Source organism: Miniopterus natalensis, chromosome 18 (assembly GCF_054644295.1).
Source record: "Miniopterus natalensis isolate mMinNat1 chromosome 18, mMinNat1.hap1, whole genome shotgun sequence".
NCBI lineage: Eukaryota > Metazoa > Chordata > Mammalia > Chiroptera > Miniopteridae > Miniopterus > Miniopterus natalensis.
Window position 1 is genome coordinate 22600067 of NC_142098.1, and position 19507 is coordinate 22619573.

General features: G+C 38.7%; 1 protein-coding gene across 4 annotated transcripts in view; it reads right to left on the reverse strand.

Moving 5' to 3' along the window:
- The window catches only part of CNTNAP4 (contactin associated protein family member 4), a 308626-nt gene extending 289379 nt beyond the window's left edge, over positions 1-19247 (reverse strand). For all 4 annotated transcript variants that reach the window (XM_087827286.1, XM_087827285.1, XM_087827284.1 and 1 more), the window contains exon 1: positions 19103-19247. In XM_087827286.1, coding sequence (XP_087683412.1) covers positions 19103-19187 — 85 coding nt within the window. In that variant the 5' untranslated portion in view covers positions 19188-19247. The remainder of the gene's footprint in view (positions 1-19102) is intronic.
- Positions 19248-19507: the final 260 nt, after the last annotated feature.

Here is a 19507-nt window from a genome sequence, read left to right on the forward strand (position 1 = left end):
GCCCCTAGGAGCTGAGAACAGCCACAAACTTACAGCAAGCAAGAAACTGAGGGCCTCGGCTGCAAAGAACAAACATGTCAGTTCTCTCTAAGCCTTAGATGAAACGGTACGATGCCCCTTGTTTCTAAGTCCTTCATCTCTTTTAAAACTATTGTAACACTCCCAACATCCATTCCTTTGTAACTAACCCAAATATTGGTAACTCATTCACTTCCAGGTCTTTCACTGTACATGAGTTCCCATACTATTTGTGAATACCACTTTATTAGTTATCAATGTTATCTTAGATGTATGTACCATGTCTTGAATTATATCATAAATTATTTAAAAATAGAAGAGACATGTCTCAATTGCTTTACATATCCCACCATAATCGACTTTTAGTCTCAAGCACAATTTTTTAAAAAAAATCTTTGAATATTTTGTCATTTGACTTTAGAACTTAAAATAATTAGCTTAAAATAATCTTTAGAGCTTTTAATATAATAATACTATTACAAGCGGACATGATAAGTCATTTTGCTTTTTAAGACTACCACGGTTAAAAACTGATAATTCCCAATAAAAGACAAAACTCAACAGTCTCATTCAAACTGTATGCTTTTTATGCTAATTTCTATATAATTCTATTCACACTTAACTGGAATTAGAAAGAATGTTGTATAGTTTTTACTTTGTTCTGATGTCTATGAATTATCATTTTCATGTTAGTTCCTACAAAATGCTGTTGTTGACCATGTATTTAAACAAATACTTAAATACAGCCTCAGCAGTTTCGATGTAAAAGACACCCTCTCCTTGAGCCGTCACTGATGTACTTCCCTGACATATGTCACAGCATCTAATTTACTACAAATTGACTTCACATTTATCAACATTTATCACATTAGTAGGGTGAACTGATCCATGCCAATGTACCAACGATATTTTAACTGGAGCCCTCTAGAGAAAATGCTAATAGCAATAATAGCTACATGTATTGCATGCTATGTTCCGGCCAGGTTAAATTTTTACAATAACCCTGTAAGGGAGATATTGTCTCCATTTTCTAGGTATAAAATTGAAGGTCAGAGAATTTAAATCTCTTACTGAAGGCTTTGAGCTTTTTTATTCCCATTCAACATCTTTACTTTTAATGACTGTATTAGGCCACCAGCACCACTCTCTCACTTCACTGCCTGAACTTTTAAAGAGTTATCTGAGCAAGTACATTGAATATATTGTCCTGAGTGTGCATGATGTGAGATAGCCAAGGTTCTCTATAAAAGACAAGAACAGAATACAGGGGTGGGCAAAAGTAGGTTTACAGTTGGAATACAACTAAATAATATAATTAATACAAGAATAAACTGTGTTTCACGCACTCACAACTGTAAACCTACTTCTGCCCACCCGTGTATATTCTTGTAGTGAGATTTCATTAAATGTGCATCAATGATATTCCAGACATCACTTGCAAAAAGTTGGCTTATTTAACTTTTTGAAGATAAAACGTTGTAATAAATAACATTAAAAATCTCTACCAGGTTCTAGAAAATAGTGAGTCACAATCAGGAAAGAGGAATCAGTACAGCACAAACTTCACCTGAACATCATTTCTGCCCTACCTACCCCTTCCCAATCTACCCACATATTTTTGCAGATTCAACCAACAGTGGATCAAAATTTTTTGATCCCAGAAAGTTCCAAAAAACAAAACTTGAATTTGCCACATGCCCAAGCACTATGCTGAATCGACATGATGAAGTGGTGTGTAGGCATACTCTGCTGTAGCCTATATACAAATATAGGTTACATGCAAATACTATGTCATTTTATATAAGGGGCTTGAGCATTCTGAGATTTTTGTGTCTTTGGGGGTCTTGGAACCAATCCCCCATGGATACTGAGGGACGACTATGTATTTCAATTAACTTGGGAGAAGTTTAAATGATAGATTGGAGTCAAGACTTTCCCATATAATTATTCTCTCATCCCTCAGTACTAAGCCTAAAGATTAAATTTCCATTGTAAATGGACTCATACTAGGCACATAAGGAAGAACAGGTCCTGTTTTATTTTTTAGAGCTGCAACATAGTAAGTTAAATATATTATTGTACTTGAATAAAAGTAAATATAAGTAATCATCTTTTATTATAGTTCATTCAATACCTCAAGATCTTTGCAATGTAGAGAATTTAATTGGTGGGGCACATTCTCATCTAATAGAATTTTAAATATATATTTGCTGGTTTAAAGCAAAATTTCAACGGAAAAATAGTGTAATACGTATTTACAATAGCCAAGATATGGAAGCAACCCAAGTGCCCATCAACAGATAAGTGGATTAAAAGTTGTGGCACATAAAGACAATGGGATATTAGACATAAAAAATCATGAAATCTCATATTTGCGACAGCATGGATGGACCTTGAGGGTATTATGCTAAGTGAAGTAACTCAGAGACAAATAAATACCATATGATTTCATTTATATGTGGAATCTAAAGAGCAAAATAAACAAATAAAATAGAAACCAACTGGTAGGTACAGAGAACAGAATGATGGTTGCCAGAGGGGAGGGGGGTTGTAGAGCTGCGTGAAAAGGTGAAGGGATTGAGAAGAACAGATCGGTAGTCACAGAACAGCCACAGGGCTGTGAAGACAGTCAATAACACTGTCATAACTATGGACCGTGCCAGGTGGGGACGTGAAATTTCAGTAAGAACACTATGCTGTACACCTGAAACCTAAATGGCCAAAAAGAGTTAGCTAAGTAATGTCATCAATTAAAATAGCTTTCTAAAGACCAGTTACTGGTGTTCTTATGCTTGAAATTCTGATGTTCAAAATACTAAAGCACTGTTTTTAAAAAAAGAGCTTTCCTTCTTATTTTTCATAAATCCTCTGAGTTCACTTATAAATTAGTAAAGGTTATTTTTTAACAACTTGGAGTAAAAACCTTCTGGGTTTTTCTTCGTAGCTGGATATGTCCAGGGGCGTATTATTTAAATGCCGCAGTTGCCACGGGAGAGCAACTGAGAGCCTCAAATGCTTCCTGCAGGTTTTAAAGTCTCACGAGATTGTGTGAAACTGCAGAGCACACTGGAGAATTAGAACTCTCTGGAGGGGCAATTACCCTGGCTCTTCTCAGTGCTCAGAGGTATTGAATATGGCCAATAGTTTAGAAGCACTCACCTATGGCTTCTGAATCCCTGGATGCAGCAAAGGACTGAAAATGATGCTGGCATTTCCCAAACTGGCACATTTAGTGCATCGTAATGAACTATTTCATTTCTCATTCCCCTTCCCTCCCGCCTCCCCTTCTCCCCCAAACTTGAGAGCAGAGTCTATGCATCTTTATATACCTGTTTTTCAGTACATGCTTCAACACTGCAGTCATTTGGTAAATGTTTAATTAAACATAACTTGAAGAGTAGATTGTAAAATTTTAATCAACTTTTGCTTCCCCATTTTACCTAAGCCCTCCTTCTACACATAAAGTGACAGAGACTTCAATCCAGACTGTATTTGTCCCGAAGCATCTAAACAACCCAATATAGGAATTTGGCCTTTTGTCATAGGAGCAAGTATTGAACCTCCACTATGTGAGCCAAATGGGTGGAATGGATGTAGATATTTGAGGGAGATACATGAAAGCATGATAGTTATCAGTTGTAGGGAAGGAGAATACTCATGAAATCTTTAATTCAGGATACATTCTTGTTCCTGCCAAAAATAAGAGATGTCATTAACATGAACAACATGCAATGCCAGCAAGTATTCTGTATGAGCCTTATTTCAGAAAGATTTTACTCAATATATCAGCATGGCATGATTGTAAAATATTGCATTGTACATATCGCATACAATCTCAAAAAAAACTTTAAACATGATTCTTTGTAGAGAAGGAAAAGATAAACAGGAAATAAACAAAAGTAAAAGCCACCAACTGGAATCCATCTCTTCTCACTCTCATGTGTCTCTACTTTCAATCAGTCATGATGTTCTGTCATCTGTCAGTCTTACACGTCCACATGGAAGAAGTCTGCTGCCTGCTCCTGATCACCACTGTCACTCTCTCAGCTATTCTGTAACTCTTATTGCTTCTTATATGAATTAACTCAACAGTTAAATGCCTGATTTCTATGTCCCCAGGTTAGACTCTGCTCCTCTCCCTTGTCATTCCCACCCTTCATTTTGCCAAGAGTTTTAACTTTATAAAATGAAAATCTAATTAGTGTCACATATGTGTGCCCATATTTTGGGGTAAATTACTAAGTCCTTAGCTTTATATACAGGACTCCTTGTGACCTGGCCACTTCATGACTGCTTCTTTAGCTTTAGCTGCTGCCTCATCTGACCTCTGGCCAGTCCTTCTGGACTACTTGGGGTGCATGCAAAAACTCCATGCCTTTGCAGGATGGATCCTTCCAACTGGACTGTTCCTCCTCCTTTCCCTTCTGGCTCTGCTATGCATCCTTCAAGAAACAGCCTTCTCTGATGCTCTGCCTATCACTACCCCAAATGCCTTGTATTTCACTCTCTCACCACACCTGTCATACCGTGCTGTGCTTTGCTACAGAACTAGAAAGCTGAGCTTTAAGCCCAGAGTGGACGGGTTAAGAGTTAGGCAAAGCATCAACTGAAAACCATGCCTGTACTAACAGCAGCAACCTTGAAAGCACCCTGAGCAGTGCCGTACATTTTGTATTAAAGAAAAGCAAAACCTTAGGTATAAGATATGACCACAAAAGTATTACGGATTTGGAAGTCAAAACTTCCCTTCTCAATTGTTGACAAGGAGTTGCTGATTCCAACCATTATGAGATTCCAAAACCACTGATGCTGACACGTAATGACAGGCAGCACGCTGCAGAGGCTTACTAAATACCTGTTGAGCGAATAACTGGACAAAATGAGTGGAGTACGGTGAAACCCCAAAAAGTCTCAGAAATTGCAGGGTTAGGGAACGCTCTAACAGGCTGGATAAACAACCACCCAACCCAGTGAAGAGCAAATGTATGAAATCAAATACAACCAGGGAATGTAAACATGATTTCACTAAACAGGCTTAGAATATACTTAGTGTTTCTTTCTTTCTCAGGCATAATTCTCTGAATCATCAATGCCAACTGAAAAGTAAGCAGGGTCCCACAGTGTGCAATTACAGGGTTCATTTAGCATGGAACATAGTCACCTGCTGTAATTCATAGGGATAAATGTCCAAACTATGGACTCACAGCCAGTGAAAATTATAAAAACGCATGTCAGCTCTAGTAATATTACTAGTTATTTGTTGATTTTTAAAGGAAATGAGAGGAAATAAATAAGTTACAAAAGAAATCAGAACAGTATTACATCAGAAATCTAGATTAAAGTAGCATGTGTGTCATAGTCTGTTTTTTATTTTTTTATCTTCCTGTTTGGTTTCGGATCCCTGAATGGCAGGGATTGACGATTTTACCCCACTACCCTGACTAGAACAAGAAACCACATGTAGCTGTTTTAGAGACTGAATGACCGGAAGCTCAGTTAGGAAATAAGCAGAACCCTAAAGTGTTAACTGGGCGAACAGACAGTGATTTCCCCTGTTTGCAACTCTTGCTTTTAGACGAATGTATGGCTTAAGAAATGTCTGTTAAACATAAAGAGCAAAAGCTGATCACAACTCTCGCTTCAAACCACGGGGCTGAAAATGCTACATTCAGTTCGAGTCATCAATTAGGTACAATTGTACCTTTTAATAAAAATAGGTTTCATTCTAGAAGATGCAATAAATTTCAATTCTAGCATTGGCCATTTGCTTGTAGTATTTCACCTGGTATTGTACCTAGCATATGAAATGTGTGATTAAGTACATTTATTTTCACCAATATCCAATTAGTTCCAAGCAAATAGCTATAAAACTGTGAAGGTATACATTGTGAAAGATTGCCTTAAATGAAGAATCACAGAAGTCCACCTAAAAAAAAATGTATTATTCAAATGAAGGAAAAATTCACTTTAGAACCAATTTATCAATGCCCCACAAAAGCACTTTCCTATAATATTCTTTACTTGTGTAATCAGGAAGACAGGAAGGAGACTAGAAAGTAGCTCATCAATATTGTTATATCAAAGAAAATATTATGAAAATGATAATCTCACTGCTTTGTTTGATAGAGCAGATATTTAAAGGTGTAGTGTATCGCTTGTGTGTAAAAAGGAGGAAATACTAAGAGCCTCAGGCGTAACTATAAAGGGAGCTGGGCTCGATGAACAGGGGATCAACAGTCAAAGAACGAGCCAAGCACAAAGTGCCCTGAATGGCTCTGATATTTTCCTTTTTTAAATAAGGGGTTGGGATTAATGAGGAAAACCATTTAAAGGAGTATCGGATATTTCACAGAATCATGTCTACACTCTGGAAGACTGACTTCAGTTTATCAGTGGAAACAGAGTTCTCATTTAAAATTGTAAATCTGAAGTGTTTTGTTTTTCATTATGATCTTCATAAAATATAGGTTGCTTTCCCTGATTACAGAGGGAATAAAAGTATTGAGAAATAAAGTAGGAGAAATTATAAAGTTTTTTTAAAAGGAAGACAAAACTCTAAGGTGCCAAAAGGAAATCAAAATCTAAGGGAGGACAGATAGCAGCTAAGAAGTTCTACCTATAAATAGTGATTCTCGCCTTCTGGAGAAGACACAAGGCCCATGGTCACAACCAAAACCTGCATTTGCCCATCAGAGGCCACAGGACTAGAGCTCCTGAGAGGGACCCATGTAGGGATGATTGATGCTTCTGCTAAAGGCTGTAGAGACGAAACGGCTGTGTGTATAATGGACGAGACCAATTGATGAGTGAGCAGGTTTCCCGGAGGGTGACAGATGCACTTCTGAGATCTGTCAGACGTGGCGATCTCTACCTACCACCTGTGATTCATGTCTGAACATGTGATGCTGCTAGAAGAGACAGAGAACCATCCTTAAGTGTTATAAATTCTTGAGCAGGAAAGGAAGGGTGTAAGACAGCTATGGCTTTAAATATCTCCTTCCATAAGAAATTTATACTTTTGCCAAAGTGGGACAAAGACATTGAACACTTCACGACACTGACATTTGTAAGTGGTTTAAGATACTCTGATCTTAGAGAATTAAAGACTCTTAAGGCAGCCATATACAACTAGAAGCAGATATTGGTAGGCTAAGAGAATTTAAAAATAAATCAATGAACAGCCAGTCAGTTCGAAACAGAGGAATGTTTAAATAAAAGCACATCCACTTGATAGGTTACTATGAACCATTAAAAAAGACAAATACAAAGACTATTTAAGCCACAAGAGAAATGCAGTGGAGAGGATGGGAAAACATGCATAAAGAAGTGACTGGGTGTGAACAGATGCTGTGTTAAGATTGAGTGAAATAATGTATGGCAAACATCTGTCCCGATTCCCCATATGAGGAGGGCATTCTACAAATTTAAAATTATACAAATTTTAAATTGAATTTAAAGAAGTCATTAGAATGATGATTGCTTGTTTCATTTACGTTTTGTTTGTTTGTTTGTTTGGGGGCTACTCATAGAAGGTATCACAGAAAGAAAAGAAAAAATCCGTGTGCTCTGAGATCTACAGATTGAAGTGAAGGGACTGAGAAAACAGGCTGCAAAAACAACTTTGGGGAAGGGACATGAGAGACACACAGAGCAAGTTACAACACAACCAGAGCCTGGGAAGATAAAGGAGAAGAAACTTGGAAGGGGAAAAAGTAGTATTTGTGCTAACTGCTGTGGGAGTGCAGGTGACAGATAAAGTGATTTTCCTAACGGGCAGTGAACTACCATCCTGTGTATCTCTAAGACGTGGTGGAAGTCAGCGTAGAATAACACACTCAGGCAGTATTGCAACCCCACAGAAAGGAGTTGGTTTTTCTTCGTGATGTGAGCTGTCAGCCCCTCAGACTCTGTTCTTGGAACTGTTGACCCCAAAAAGGAATCTGGATGGAGTACATAGGTCTTTGGGTACCAAGGAGCAAGGGGGCTCAGAGAGTACTTTCAGAGGGGGATATTTTACAGTTACTTACACTCAGATTAGTAGGGAAGAGCCTCTTGATAAAATACAAGTGACAGAATCCTTGGAATAGAGCAAGCATATTACCTTAGAATTTATCACACCAGAGAGGGAACCCTGAGAACAGGCATGAGTGGCTTCTAATACTCAGGGGAGGTGCTTTGAAGGCTTCCTGAGAAAGTGAGTGTATTGCATTTAATAGTGCAAGGGATTTGGCCTCACTGAAGCTTGGTCCAAGCCTCAGCTCTATCCTCCTTTACTCAGTGGCTTTGGAAGCGCCTCCTAATCTTCAATTTCCTAGCCTGTAAAACAGTGATACCAGCATCTGCCTCGCAGGCCTGGGAGGGGCACTCCACCACCCGAGTCCACAGAGCCCAACACAAAACGAGCATTTGTCATTATCGAGGATGTACGTCAACATGAGTGGAAAGCTATGAACTATGTAATCACAAGGGTAAACAAGGAGGGGGAAGAAACCTAAGAGGAATCTAAAAGAAGTGATAAAGTTTTATAGGAAAGTAATTTAAAAAGAACATGTGTGCAATTAAAAGAGGAAAATGAAAATACAGAGCTCATTAGTGCTTGTAAAAAGTGCTAGAGGCAATGAAAAAAAATGTTTTGTGTACATTTGTAGGTAAAAGATGAGAAGGAAACTGCAGGTACTCGCTTCCTAAAGTTCATGACGCAGCTGATCCCACGGTTGTGGGCTATTGTTAAGGTGATTAAAGTTGATGAAGAATGAAAAAAGAAGGATACTAAGTTTAATTTTCTTCTACCCTCTGTAAAGGAGAAAGGCCTTCAAGTGGGAAAATGTAAAATAAAGGGCAACATAAAGGAACTGAAGTGCAAGAGCGATGAAGGAGGTGAAAATGTCTTCTGGGAAGGGGAGAGGCCCTTGCAAGGCTGCTCTGCAAACGGAAGGAGGTGGCCTGGGGGTGCGCCCGAGCGCCTGGGGGGGAGGTGCCTCCCCACGCGACGCTCTTGATGTGCGGCCCCTCCGTCCATCAAGAATCCTCCGTTCAAAGGGTCTGATGCGTGGCCTATCAAATTATATTATATATAAATAAAAAGGGGGTGGCGAGGGGGAGAGAGAGAGCAAGAGACAGTAAGCCGGCCGTGAGAATATGTATCCTAATGGATGATGACAGACCCGAATGAAGTACGCAACCTAAGTAAATGAAATGTAATAAGATAAATACAAAGCCAAATAAAGTTTAAAGAACAGCAAAAATACATGGTGTTCTAAATGAAAAGGACTTGTTCATCATGAAAATAATTCACAATACTTCAATTTATCTAGCCTTCTTCTGTTCATCTGTGTGTGTGTCTCAACTGAAAGAAAAAAAGAAAGCCATCTATCCCTGTGTTCTTTCCTCATTTACTGAAAAACCTCTCTGCTGCAGGCACTGTGCCAGGTGTTGCAGATACAGAAATGATGGAGATAATACCTTTGCCTTTCAAAGGTTTTACATTTTGTAAAGGAGACATATTTTTTTTTCCTATCTGTGTTTTACTCTATGTCAGGGCAGGAAGGAACAGGTGGACACTCGAGGCGCTATGGAATTTCTGATGGTGAGAGTTGAGGGGCTTTGAGCAAGTTAGGCTCCACAGAGAAAGGAGGTGAGGCTTGATTTGTGTAGAAGATTTCCAGGGGCATTCAGAAATAAATGATTGAGGACAATTCAGGCAAAGGAAACAGCAGAAGTAAAGGCCAGGTGACAGAGGCTAGAGGACACGGGGTTGGGGGCAGGATTGAGAAGGTGACAAAGCAGTTAAGACAGACACACATGGGGAGACCAGCAAACACAGAGCAGGATGGTGTCGTGCTGACGAGTCTGAACTTAATGCTGAAAACACCTAACAGTGAAACATCTGCATGGCAAGACTGGCTTTCTTTTTTGATAAAAAACTTAAAATGGATTCTATCAATGCAGTATAGAAAACTTAACCTAACAATCCAGTGATCTGAGTGGTATTTAAAAATGTTGCGTGAGATGGAATGGAAGCCACAGGAATCCCAGGGAGCAGTGGGGGAAGGGGACAGCTGCTTCTCCAGTTGCACCAGCCAAATCAACGCTGGCAATCACTGGGATGACAGGGCCCCCGCCAGATCCTCCTCACACCCAGGAAAACGGTCGCGGAAGGCTCAATTTTGCTAACTCAGAAAAACACAGTACTGCCAGCATCTTCTCCAGAGAATGGTTCAGTGATTAATGATACTACATACATTCTTTTCATGCTAATCTATTTCATGTTGCAATTACAGAGCGCGACTGAGAAAGGGACCATCCGCAGGCAAGCTCGCAGCGAGGCTCGCAAGGCACGAACGTGCCACACCAGTCAGCGGCTCGGGTCGACACGTCAAGCATAGCAAATTATTGCGATCACAATTGTCTTAGTACCTCCGATCCCACCCCGTATTTTTGTTAGTGTACATTTTTCATTCCTCTGGTAGATGTTTGCCTATGAAATATTTTATCATGTTCCATTTTGTGATTAGGTCCCATAGGAATGTTATGGTTTTAAGGAGCCAAAATGCTATCTCCGGTGTTAGCTCTTTGTTTCCTTAAATGGATCCCAGCTCTTTCCCCAAATTATCTCTCTCGTTTGTTTTAGGAAAGGTTACACGTGTTGTGATACTTGAGGTTGTGTTATGACATTTCCCAGGCACGTGAAGTTTTCTTCACAAGGTTATAATACAGGCTCTCTGTTAAAATACAACCGTTCAGATAAGCACAGAAATCATACACACACTGGAACAAAAGAGCCTAATTGAGCAGCTTTATAACCTTGCACAGAATTCCCTCACCACCGATTTAGACAGAATTGCTTTTATTTTAGCAATGTTCTTTTAATTAAGTCCCAAACATCTAAACCACGGCAAATGTAAATATGTATTATAAATCCTTAATTATGAAGATCGCTAAGCATCCATGCAACTCTCTGCCTTGGAGATAGATTTTTTGTTTAAAGTCACCCAACATTCGGAGATAAAAGTGAATGATATGACAAAACATTAAACTTTGTTTATAATGCCCTTCTCTTGGTACCAGTATCACTTTAGGGCACTGTCTTCGAGGGGTAGATTATGCTTCAATATATCTAGTGGTTTTAAAGCCAAAAATCTCTCCTGCCATTTTCTGCTTTCATTGCCATGGTCAGAAAGACTAGCATCCTGGGAATGAATAGAAACTGAGTTAAAAGTTGGGGACCCTGAGATCTTCATGTCATACCCTAGAAAATAAAGCACTTTGGGACCTAAAAGGGCAACACTGTCCCTCTGTTGAGGATGAGTTTAAACTGGATCCCAAAAGACCTCCTGTTATTTTTTAATCCCACATACTGTTTTAAAACCATACTGAAGACTATTCTGGTATCATAGCAAATAAGAAACAATCATATTCTATATTCCAACACTACTTAATTAAAAATGTGCTGCCTAGTGGCAATGTTTTCCATTTCTCTACCAATATGGATTATTCCCCAATTTTCACCCACAATATCTTCCAATATATGCATGGCACGCACGCACACATGCGTGCGCACACACGCGCACACACACACACACACACACACACACACACAATGACAATTTCATCTCAGCAACTCATTTCCTTTAGAGACCATTTTCAATTTAGTTCCTTCCTTCCACTTGGTTATCTGTTAATCAACATATTTTAAAAGATAAACACATGTTAATAACTTTGAAAACTAAAGACAAGTCTTGAAGATTTAAACATATATTCAATCTTTTATAGCAAAGCTACTGGCTAGCCCAGAGGGAATTTTAAATTTCCTCAAATTTTTCAAGAAATCTCCCCCTTGGGTCTGGTACAGCAAAGGCAATTGGTTTTTATTGACAGGAACATGTGGGGCTCTCGGTTGTGGGCCACAGGTTCAAATGTCTGTTCAATGTCACCCAGGCATCCACCAACTCCAAGGCTTGGGACCAATCCCTGGGAGAGTCTATCAGTCCCCTTATTCAGAGAGCATTTAAAAATATCTCTGTATAGATTATAACTGCAGAGTATGCCAAGCAATAAAATTACAGGTTATAGTTTATCCATACAATAAGTGTAATTTAGGAAGGTAGGTGAATTTATATATTGACATGCTGTTTCTAGACTAACATCAACCTATGGCCTCACTTATAAGCATCATAATTGCCAGTGGAGGAAAAGTGGTTACAGAAACGAATATGTCTTTTACAATTTAGAATTACATAATATCTTATACCAGAGCACTGCTAAGTAATGAGAGGTGCTTAATAAAAAAACTAATTAGAGCTTTAAGCCAACTGATACATACCATACCATTTTTTCCTTTGTGATTTAAAAACCTTAGAGGTAAATTTCATCACTTCTCTATTAAATACTTATGGCATAAAAAATTTTTATAGTTACTAATTTTAAACTACTTAAGATGTCAAATGTTTTCAGGCTTCACTCACTTTTCCAATTATTACATTGGAATGACTCATTAACTGTAACATAAACAGACTCATTTTTACCTCCTCTTATGCTATTTCTCCAGTTTTATTACCAGAGTACCAGTTTTCCTTGAACCATGATGAAAATTCTTTGGGAGAAAAAAATTACACATATTCTTCCTCTTCCAAATACCAGTTTTCCTCAGGAGAGCTGAAGCAACAATGATCATTTGTGATGGATTTTGCATGTGCAATCTTTTCCATTACGTACTACCGCAGTTTCAGCTACCCTGTGTGTGAGTACCTTGGTAAAAAACATTCTGGAAAAAACTTTGCCCTCCACAAGTCAGCTGATGTGCAGCAGCGTATCAGGTCTGGTCCTTACCAACGCAGAGTCACCAGGACCCTGGAGCAATCAGCACTGAGCAGGGTCTAAATTCCTAGATCACAAACAAGCAATAATTCTAGAAATCAAATAAATAATTATTACTCTATGAGAATTCACCCCACTACCACCACCACCAACACAGATCATTTCACCTCATTAATGTGGTTAATTCATGAAACATCTAATTTAAGCACATATTCTGTGATGGATTCGCCATTCCGTTATATGAGTTAACTTGGAAAAATTGCAACAATTCTAGATAAATAATAAACAAATTATTGAGGCCACAATTTCTAAATCAATAAAAATGAAAAAAAAATAATCTAAGAATAACTGAAATGGCAGGCCACTGGAATAATCTGGTAAAAACCTGTATCATTTAAGATTTCACCAGAAACATTTACCTACCAATGTGAATATACATATCTGGGATTTATGTAGCATATTGGATAAATCCTTATTATTCTTCCTACTTTTTCAGGGGCTAAATCATTCTGAAAACTTCCGGTCACTACGGAGGAAAGAAGATTTTTTGAAAGGATAGTGAAGGACTTCTTAGATAACCTGACTGCCTGGCAACCTAAAGGTCATATGAAGCGTGAGTTGACAATCTGAAGGCCCCAATATTGATTTATCAGAGATAAAAGGGATTCAAATTCTAAATATAGCATCAAGTTGTGAAAAATAGGTATCTATAAAGAAAGACTGATATTTTGTTGTAAAAAAAATTAGAACCATGTGATGTGACCATCACTATCTCTTATCATCTATTCAGAGTGGACAGTCAGAAACCCCATCACAATTCTTATTGACACTCAGAGTAACTCGCATTTTAGTAAACTCTGAGACTGTCCTAGGTTGTCTTTGGTTTGGAAATTGATCTTTTTTAAAGATATAAATCTTTATTAGAGATAAAACATTATAAACAGTATTATAATAAATTATTTCAACATATGGCCATTTATTTTGGAAAAAAACACCATAATGGAGTTTCAGTGAAAATAATTTTTTAAACATTATATCCCATTATAGATTTACCCTAAACTTTTTACAAACACTGTAGTAAAGAGTGTAGTGTAAACAAAATGAGGCCAATCATCAGTTCTTGTAGATGAAAAATAAATACATTTCTAAATGGCGAAGGCATTTACATAAAAATTAATTATCTTGGCATGAGTAGGTAAAAGGCACCTGCTTAATTATCATGAATTCTCAGCAGGCAGTGCTTAGATGAAAATCTAGTTTTCAATTTATTCTAGAAAGTTTGCCAATTTCAGAATTTCTAGGGAGCTACTACTGTAAAAGTCACAGGGACAAGAACACTCTTCTGATAGGACCATTTCCCTTATACAATCGTTGACTCAAATGCAAGTCTCTGATGAGTATGGCATAGAATAATTTATACTCATTAAAATACCAACAGAATTCTTAGGCAAAATATCTAAGATGCAATTACTTATATACTTTATTGAATTTCTTATATTAACAGGATTACTTGGGATTGAAAGTAGCCCTTTAGCAACTAAAACTGCTGAAACTCTACAAATAGTTATAAATAATTTATACTCACTGAAATAACAAGATTTCTGGACAATCAAGTCTTTAAGAGGAAACTTACAAAGAAGATACTAACTGGAAGGTTTCTTCTGTTACAGTTCCTGGCAACAGTAGTGGTTACCTTCTGTACCAGGATTCTACAAGTATGTATTTGTGTGCTAAATAATTAAGATGAAATTTCATCATAGCAGTATAATTTGTACACTGTCCATGCCTCATCATTATGTTATATTGTATATTATTTAAATCAAGGGTCAACAAACTTTTTCTATAAAGGGCCAGGTAGTAAAGAATACTACATAAGTCCTTATAAAACAAGAGAGAAACTCAATTTTAAGAAAATTTTATTGATAAACTCAAAGTATAATAATAACTGAGTATGAATTTTTGCCATACAGGTCTACTAATGAGAAGAATGGACGCCTGAAATTTGAATTTTATGTAATTGTTTTGTGCCACAAAGAATTCTCCTTTTCATTTTTACAAACATTGAAATTATGTAAAAATACCATTCTTAGCTCACAGGCTAAACTAACCAAGCAGTGGGTCAGATTTGTCCCATGGGCCACATTTTACCAGCCTTTGAGCTAAATATTACATTATCTTACAACTCATGTTCTATCAACTTGTTTTCACTCAAGAGGTAAATTAATTCAATCTTGATACAGAGATTAGCTCCCATTAAGGAATTATTTCTATGTGATACAAATTCCAAAATTAATTTTAGAAAACATTAAAATGTTTATTACTTAGAGTGAGCGCTAGATATCATGTGAAAGTCACTGATCCCCACGTTAGCTATGAGCCATATCATCCCCATAACTGGAGGCTGTTTCTACGAAAATGGTTTAGGATGCATGCAGTCAGGAGTGGGAAGAATGCCCCAAATTGATGAAAATCCATATTGCTTTTAGAAAAGTGAGTCAGCGTGCACCTTTATGTCTAAAAGCCAACAACTTATGCATTGCATCGTATAATTGTATTTTATCAGTACTTTACTATTATAGTTTGGGGTGCTTTTTTTGCTCTGGACAGGAAGTTTGGGGAGGAGAGGGAAGAAGCAGCTTCTAGAAAGAATTGCAAGGTTGAGTTTTAATAATCTGAGAATCTGTCCAGTTGCATTCAGGTTGCATTCCAGAGTCCACAGGAGTGATCCTCTGATCAAGCAACCACCTTTCTCTATTGCTGATTTTCAAATATTTTTTAGTTATGGGTAGGTATCAGGTATAGCCTTTACTTCAATTAGAGGAAAGAAAGAATGCAGGAGAAAGTAACTTCTAATTAAGTCATTCATAAGCTACTTGGTGAACAGTAAGTATTCTCGGAGTAAGGCTCAGTATACCTGAGGCCAGAGAGCCTCCATCACATAATTGGCAAGAGTAAAACTGAAAGCAAATCTCTTAGTTGCCTTACTACTTACACCTGTTCCTTCTTTTGTGGTGAGTCAACCCCACCCCTAACAACATCTTAATGGTCAGAAAGAAACTGTGGGTTAAGAGTGATTCTAAAATAAAGAGATGACTCCCTTCTCAGGGCATGTCTCTTAGCAGCAAGTGAAGACACCAGCAGCCTGTGCAGCTTCTCAAAGACCAAGCCCTTCTTCAGGAATCTGTCTCTAAATTTTCATGAAAGGGACCCCTTCATACAATAATAAACTCACCTTGACCAGAACAAAGAGGAAAGACCTGGGGCTGGCTCACTGCTTTTGTAGTGTCAAGTAGGGCACTAGTAAGCAAAGAATGGGGTCCATTCAACATATTTTATCTTTAGAGAGATGAGGAGAAGGCAGACACCAAAAATGTCAGCATGTGGGTTGGGTGGTTTATACATATTTATATACACAGCACCAAGAATGGGGGGGGGGGGGGCAAAAGTAGGCTCACAGTTATTGGCATGGAAATTAATACAATAATTAATAAATAATAACACAAGAATACATTCTGTTTTGTATAATCACAACTGTATGCCTACTTTTGCCCCACCCCTGTACATATACATGAACATGTGTGTGTGTGTATGTGTGTGTATTTGCAGAGTCCTTCTAAGGTAGTTTCCCTGTTGCTTAATTAGATCAACTAACAATCAAATGAAAGTACGCCAGATCCCTGAGCCGTGCGTGGCTTCCAGAGTACAGTCCCATGAAAGCTTCCACCCTGCAGCCTTGGGCTCACTCAGTGGGTAACAGATTTGCTCCTGGTGAACCAGGTGTAAATAAAGGGCCTTTGTTACTCACCTGAAAGACTGACCTTCCAATTTTCTTTTTTTATATTCAGCTCTCCCTGCTTTAACATTGGTATTCAAGATTGATTCATGTTTTAATATAAAGTCTTGTCCAGAATAATTATTAGAGTTATTGCATAACACTTTAAAAAAAAGGCTATGTTGGCTGATGGTCACTTGTCCATACATTGAATCCCAATCTTGCTGGTAAACATATATACTTGCTCTTCCAAAAAGGAGAAAACATATGAAGTATCTTGGTAATAAGACTGCTTCCTTCCTTCATATATATATATATATATATATATATATACACACACACACACACACACACACACACACACACATATATACACACACACACACTAAATACTTAAAAATAAAAATTGGGGAATAATCTTTTCTTTTATATTCACTGCTGCAAGTCATACTACCAAAGTGATATTAACAAGAAATTACTAAGTGCAACTTTAATTATCTGAAGTCATTTAATTGCATTTTTGACACTTTAAGAATTGTCAATTCAACATATGATAACCAAGAACTCCAACTTACATATTTAACACTCCTAACAATTTAAAATTGTATAGATTCCTTAAGTTTATCAAATGTTTGGAAGAGCATTAAAGTACTTCCTGAACGAACCCAGGCTGACAGAATACAGACCCAGGATTGAAATCTGAAGGGTCAGAGACAGACTCAGCCGGAGCTAAGCACCCATGAATACTATCTGCTCTCCTCAGACCTGAGCAACTCATCTTTCCTGTACTAAGAAGATATATTTCAAAAGGAAGCTATTTAATGTTGATCCGCCTTTTATTAGACCTCAAGAAAACAAACAAATGTAAACAACTAGTCGTCCAATCAATCACATCGACATGTTTTAAACCCAAATACGGGCCGTGTATTGGAAAGATGCAACTGCCTCTAGGCCAGACTTAAGCTCTGCTTTCCGTCGGAAGGAGGCTCCAAGTGATGTGCAGCACATTGTAAGAGTGACCTCTAGTGCCTTCCTTTTGTGTTGAACTTCAGTAGCTGGAGGATGCATTATTTATGCCTTTTCTACAAAACTTTGTGTGTGCTCGCGTTGTCACTGTTCGTTCGGTGCAATGTTCCTTACATGCTACCATGATGGCATTTCAAGATTCAGACTAGCTAACAATATGCACATTTTACTGACTCACAGGATTCTTCTGACCCAAATTAAAACTGAATCTGAAACACAGTGCGGCATCCGAGTGAAGTTCTCCTCTTTCAGAAGACAGGCACACCATGCCTTTAAATGAGCCAACACGGAAAGCAAACGCAGAATCACAGCAGCCATGCAGTGTAACTGGACGTGTGACTTGCGCCAGTAAGGTCGTTTATAAGGTCTTCCCCCCCTCAGAGCCCTTTAGTGTGCTCAAGGGACGTGCCAAAGCAAACACCTTATTACTACTGGCTTTCTTTGTAACCTCCCAACCTCAACCTGGTTACACACCAGCAACATACGTTCCTGAACAGGCCTCATACCCCTTTCTTGAGAAGCAAATGAACTTTTCCTTTAAAATCCGTGAAAGAGGTGAAAAGTTGTATTTTCAGAGCTTGTTTATCATTCATCAAAGAGGAAAAAAATTCTTCCATTTAGACATTTTAAGCCAAATATAACTTTTAAAACTTCTCCTATCTCTAATAAACACTGGATGCAGGGAGTTCTGCCAAATTATTTTGAATGATATTTAAATCAGAAATAGGATCTTTATAAATTTTCCCTGAATCAATTAACTCAGAACCAGGATATTTAATCACAAATTTATAAAGTTAAAAATCCAATCACTAAGAAATAATATTTTTGAAAAATCACCAGAATGTTTTTCCTTTAGCAAAATGTGGGGCTCAGGCCCCCTCTCTCGGGAGCGCTCAAGTCCCGTTCTTTTAGCAGTGAGAGCACAATTCTTAATGCTGAGGTTCACCTCCACCGGTCCTGCTCCTGAATCCTGCAGTACGTTTCAGTTGCGAGCCCGGCATCGTTCTAAAGATGCAACCAGCTATCAGTCTGCCAGACTGCAAAGTTCAGAAATCCAAGCTAATGCAGCAGAATGGAAAGTCTGCCAGTTGTTTTCTCGTTAGCCATAATTCCAATAAAATTCAGTAAATCCTAAAAAAGGAAGAAATGAAGACATTCCCAGGCTATTCCCTGGTTAAGATGCTAATTTAACGTTTTACTAGAACTCGAGCTCTCTCAATGGATATTCAAAGACGTGAGGATAAGGTACTGCTCACAGACAAAAAAGAGATACGAGACTTTGTATATTCTGACCAGACCAAGAGGAAAGACAGGTGCAAGCCCAGACATATTTGCCAAAGGTTTAAGTGATCCTTCATTGAGAGCAACGCGCTTTTCAGCAATTTCAGTGGCAAATGATCATAAAAACAAGGGAATTAAAGTTCTGAAGAGAGCCCCCCTGCAAGTTTAAACCGTGTGCTGTGTACTTACAGGAATTCCCAGCTCTGACCCTGTTCCAGTTTTGAGCAGACAGCAGAAGTAGCACGGTGAGGACAGCTCCGGTGGCAGACCCCATGTTCACCTGTATTGGGGTCCCCCAAAGACCCTGAGCGGCTCCCCCGGCGCGCTAGCCCCGTTCGCAGCCGCTCCCCAGCTCTGCCTCCAGCACCTCTGGGCGTCTCAGCCTCGCTCCCTCCTCTCCGAGCCTCGCTCTCGGGGACGCGCGCGCACAGCCCGCTCCTCGCTCACCCGCGCCCACCTCCCGCCCAACCGGCACCGCACGGCCGAGGCCACGCCCACCCTCGCGGCCGCCCGCACACGGACGGCCGCTTCCCCCGCCCGGCTGCGGCTCGGGGCTCCGGGCCCCTCCCCAGGAATCCTTAACCCCTCTCCCCT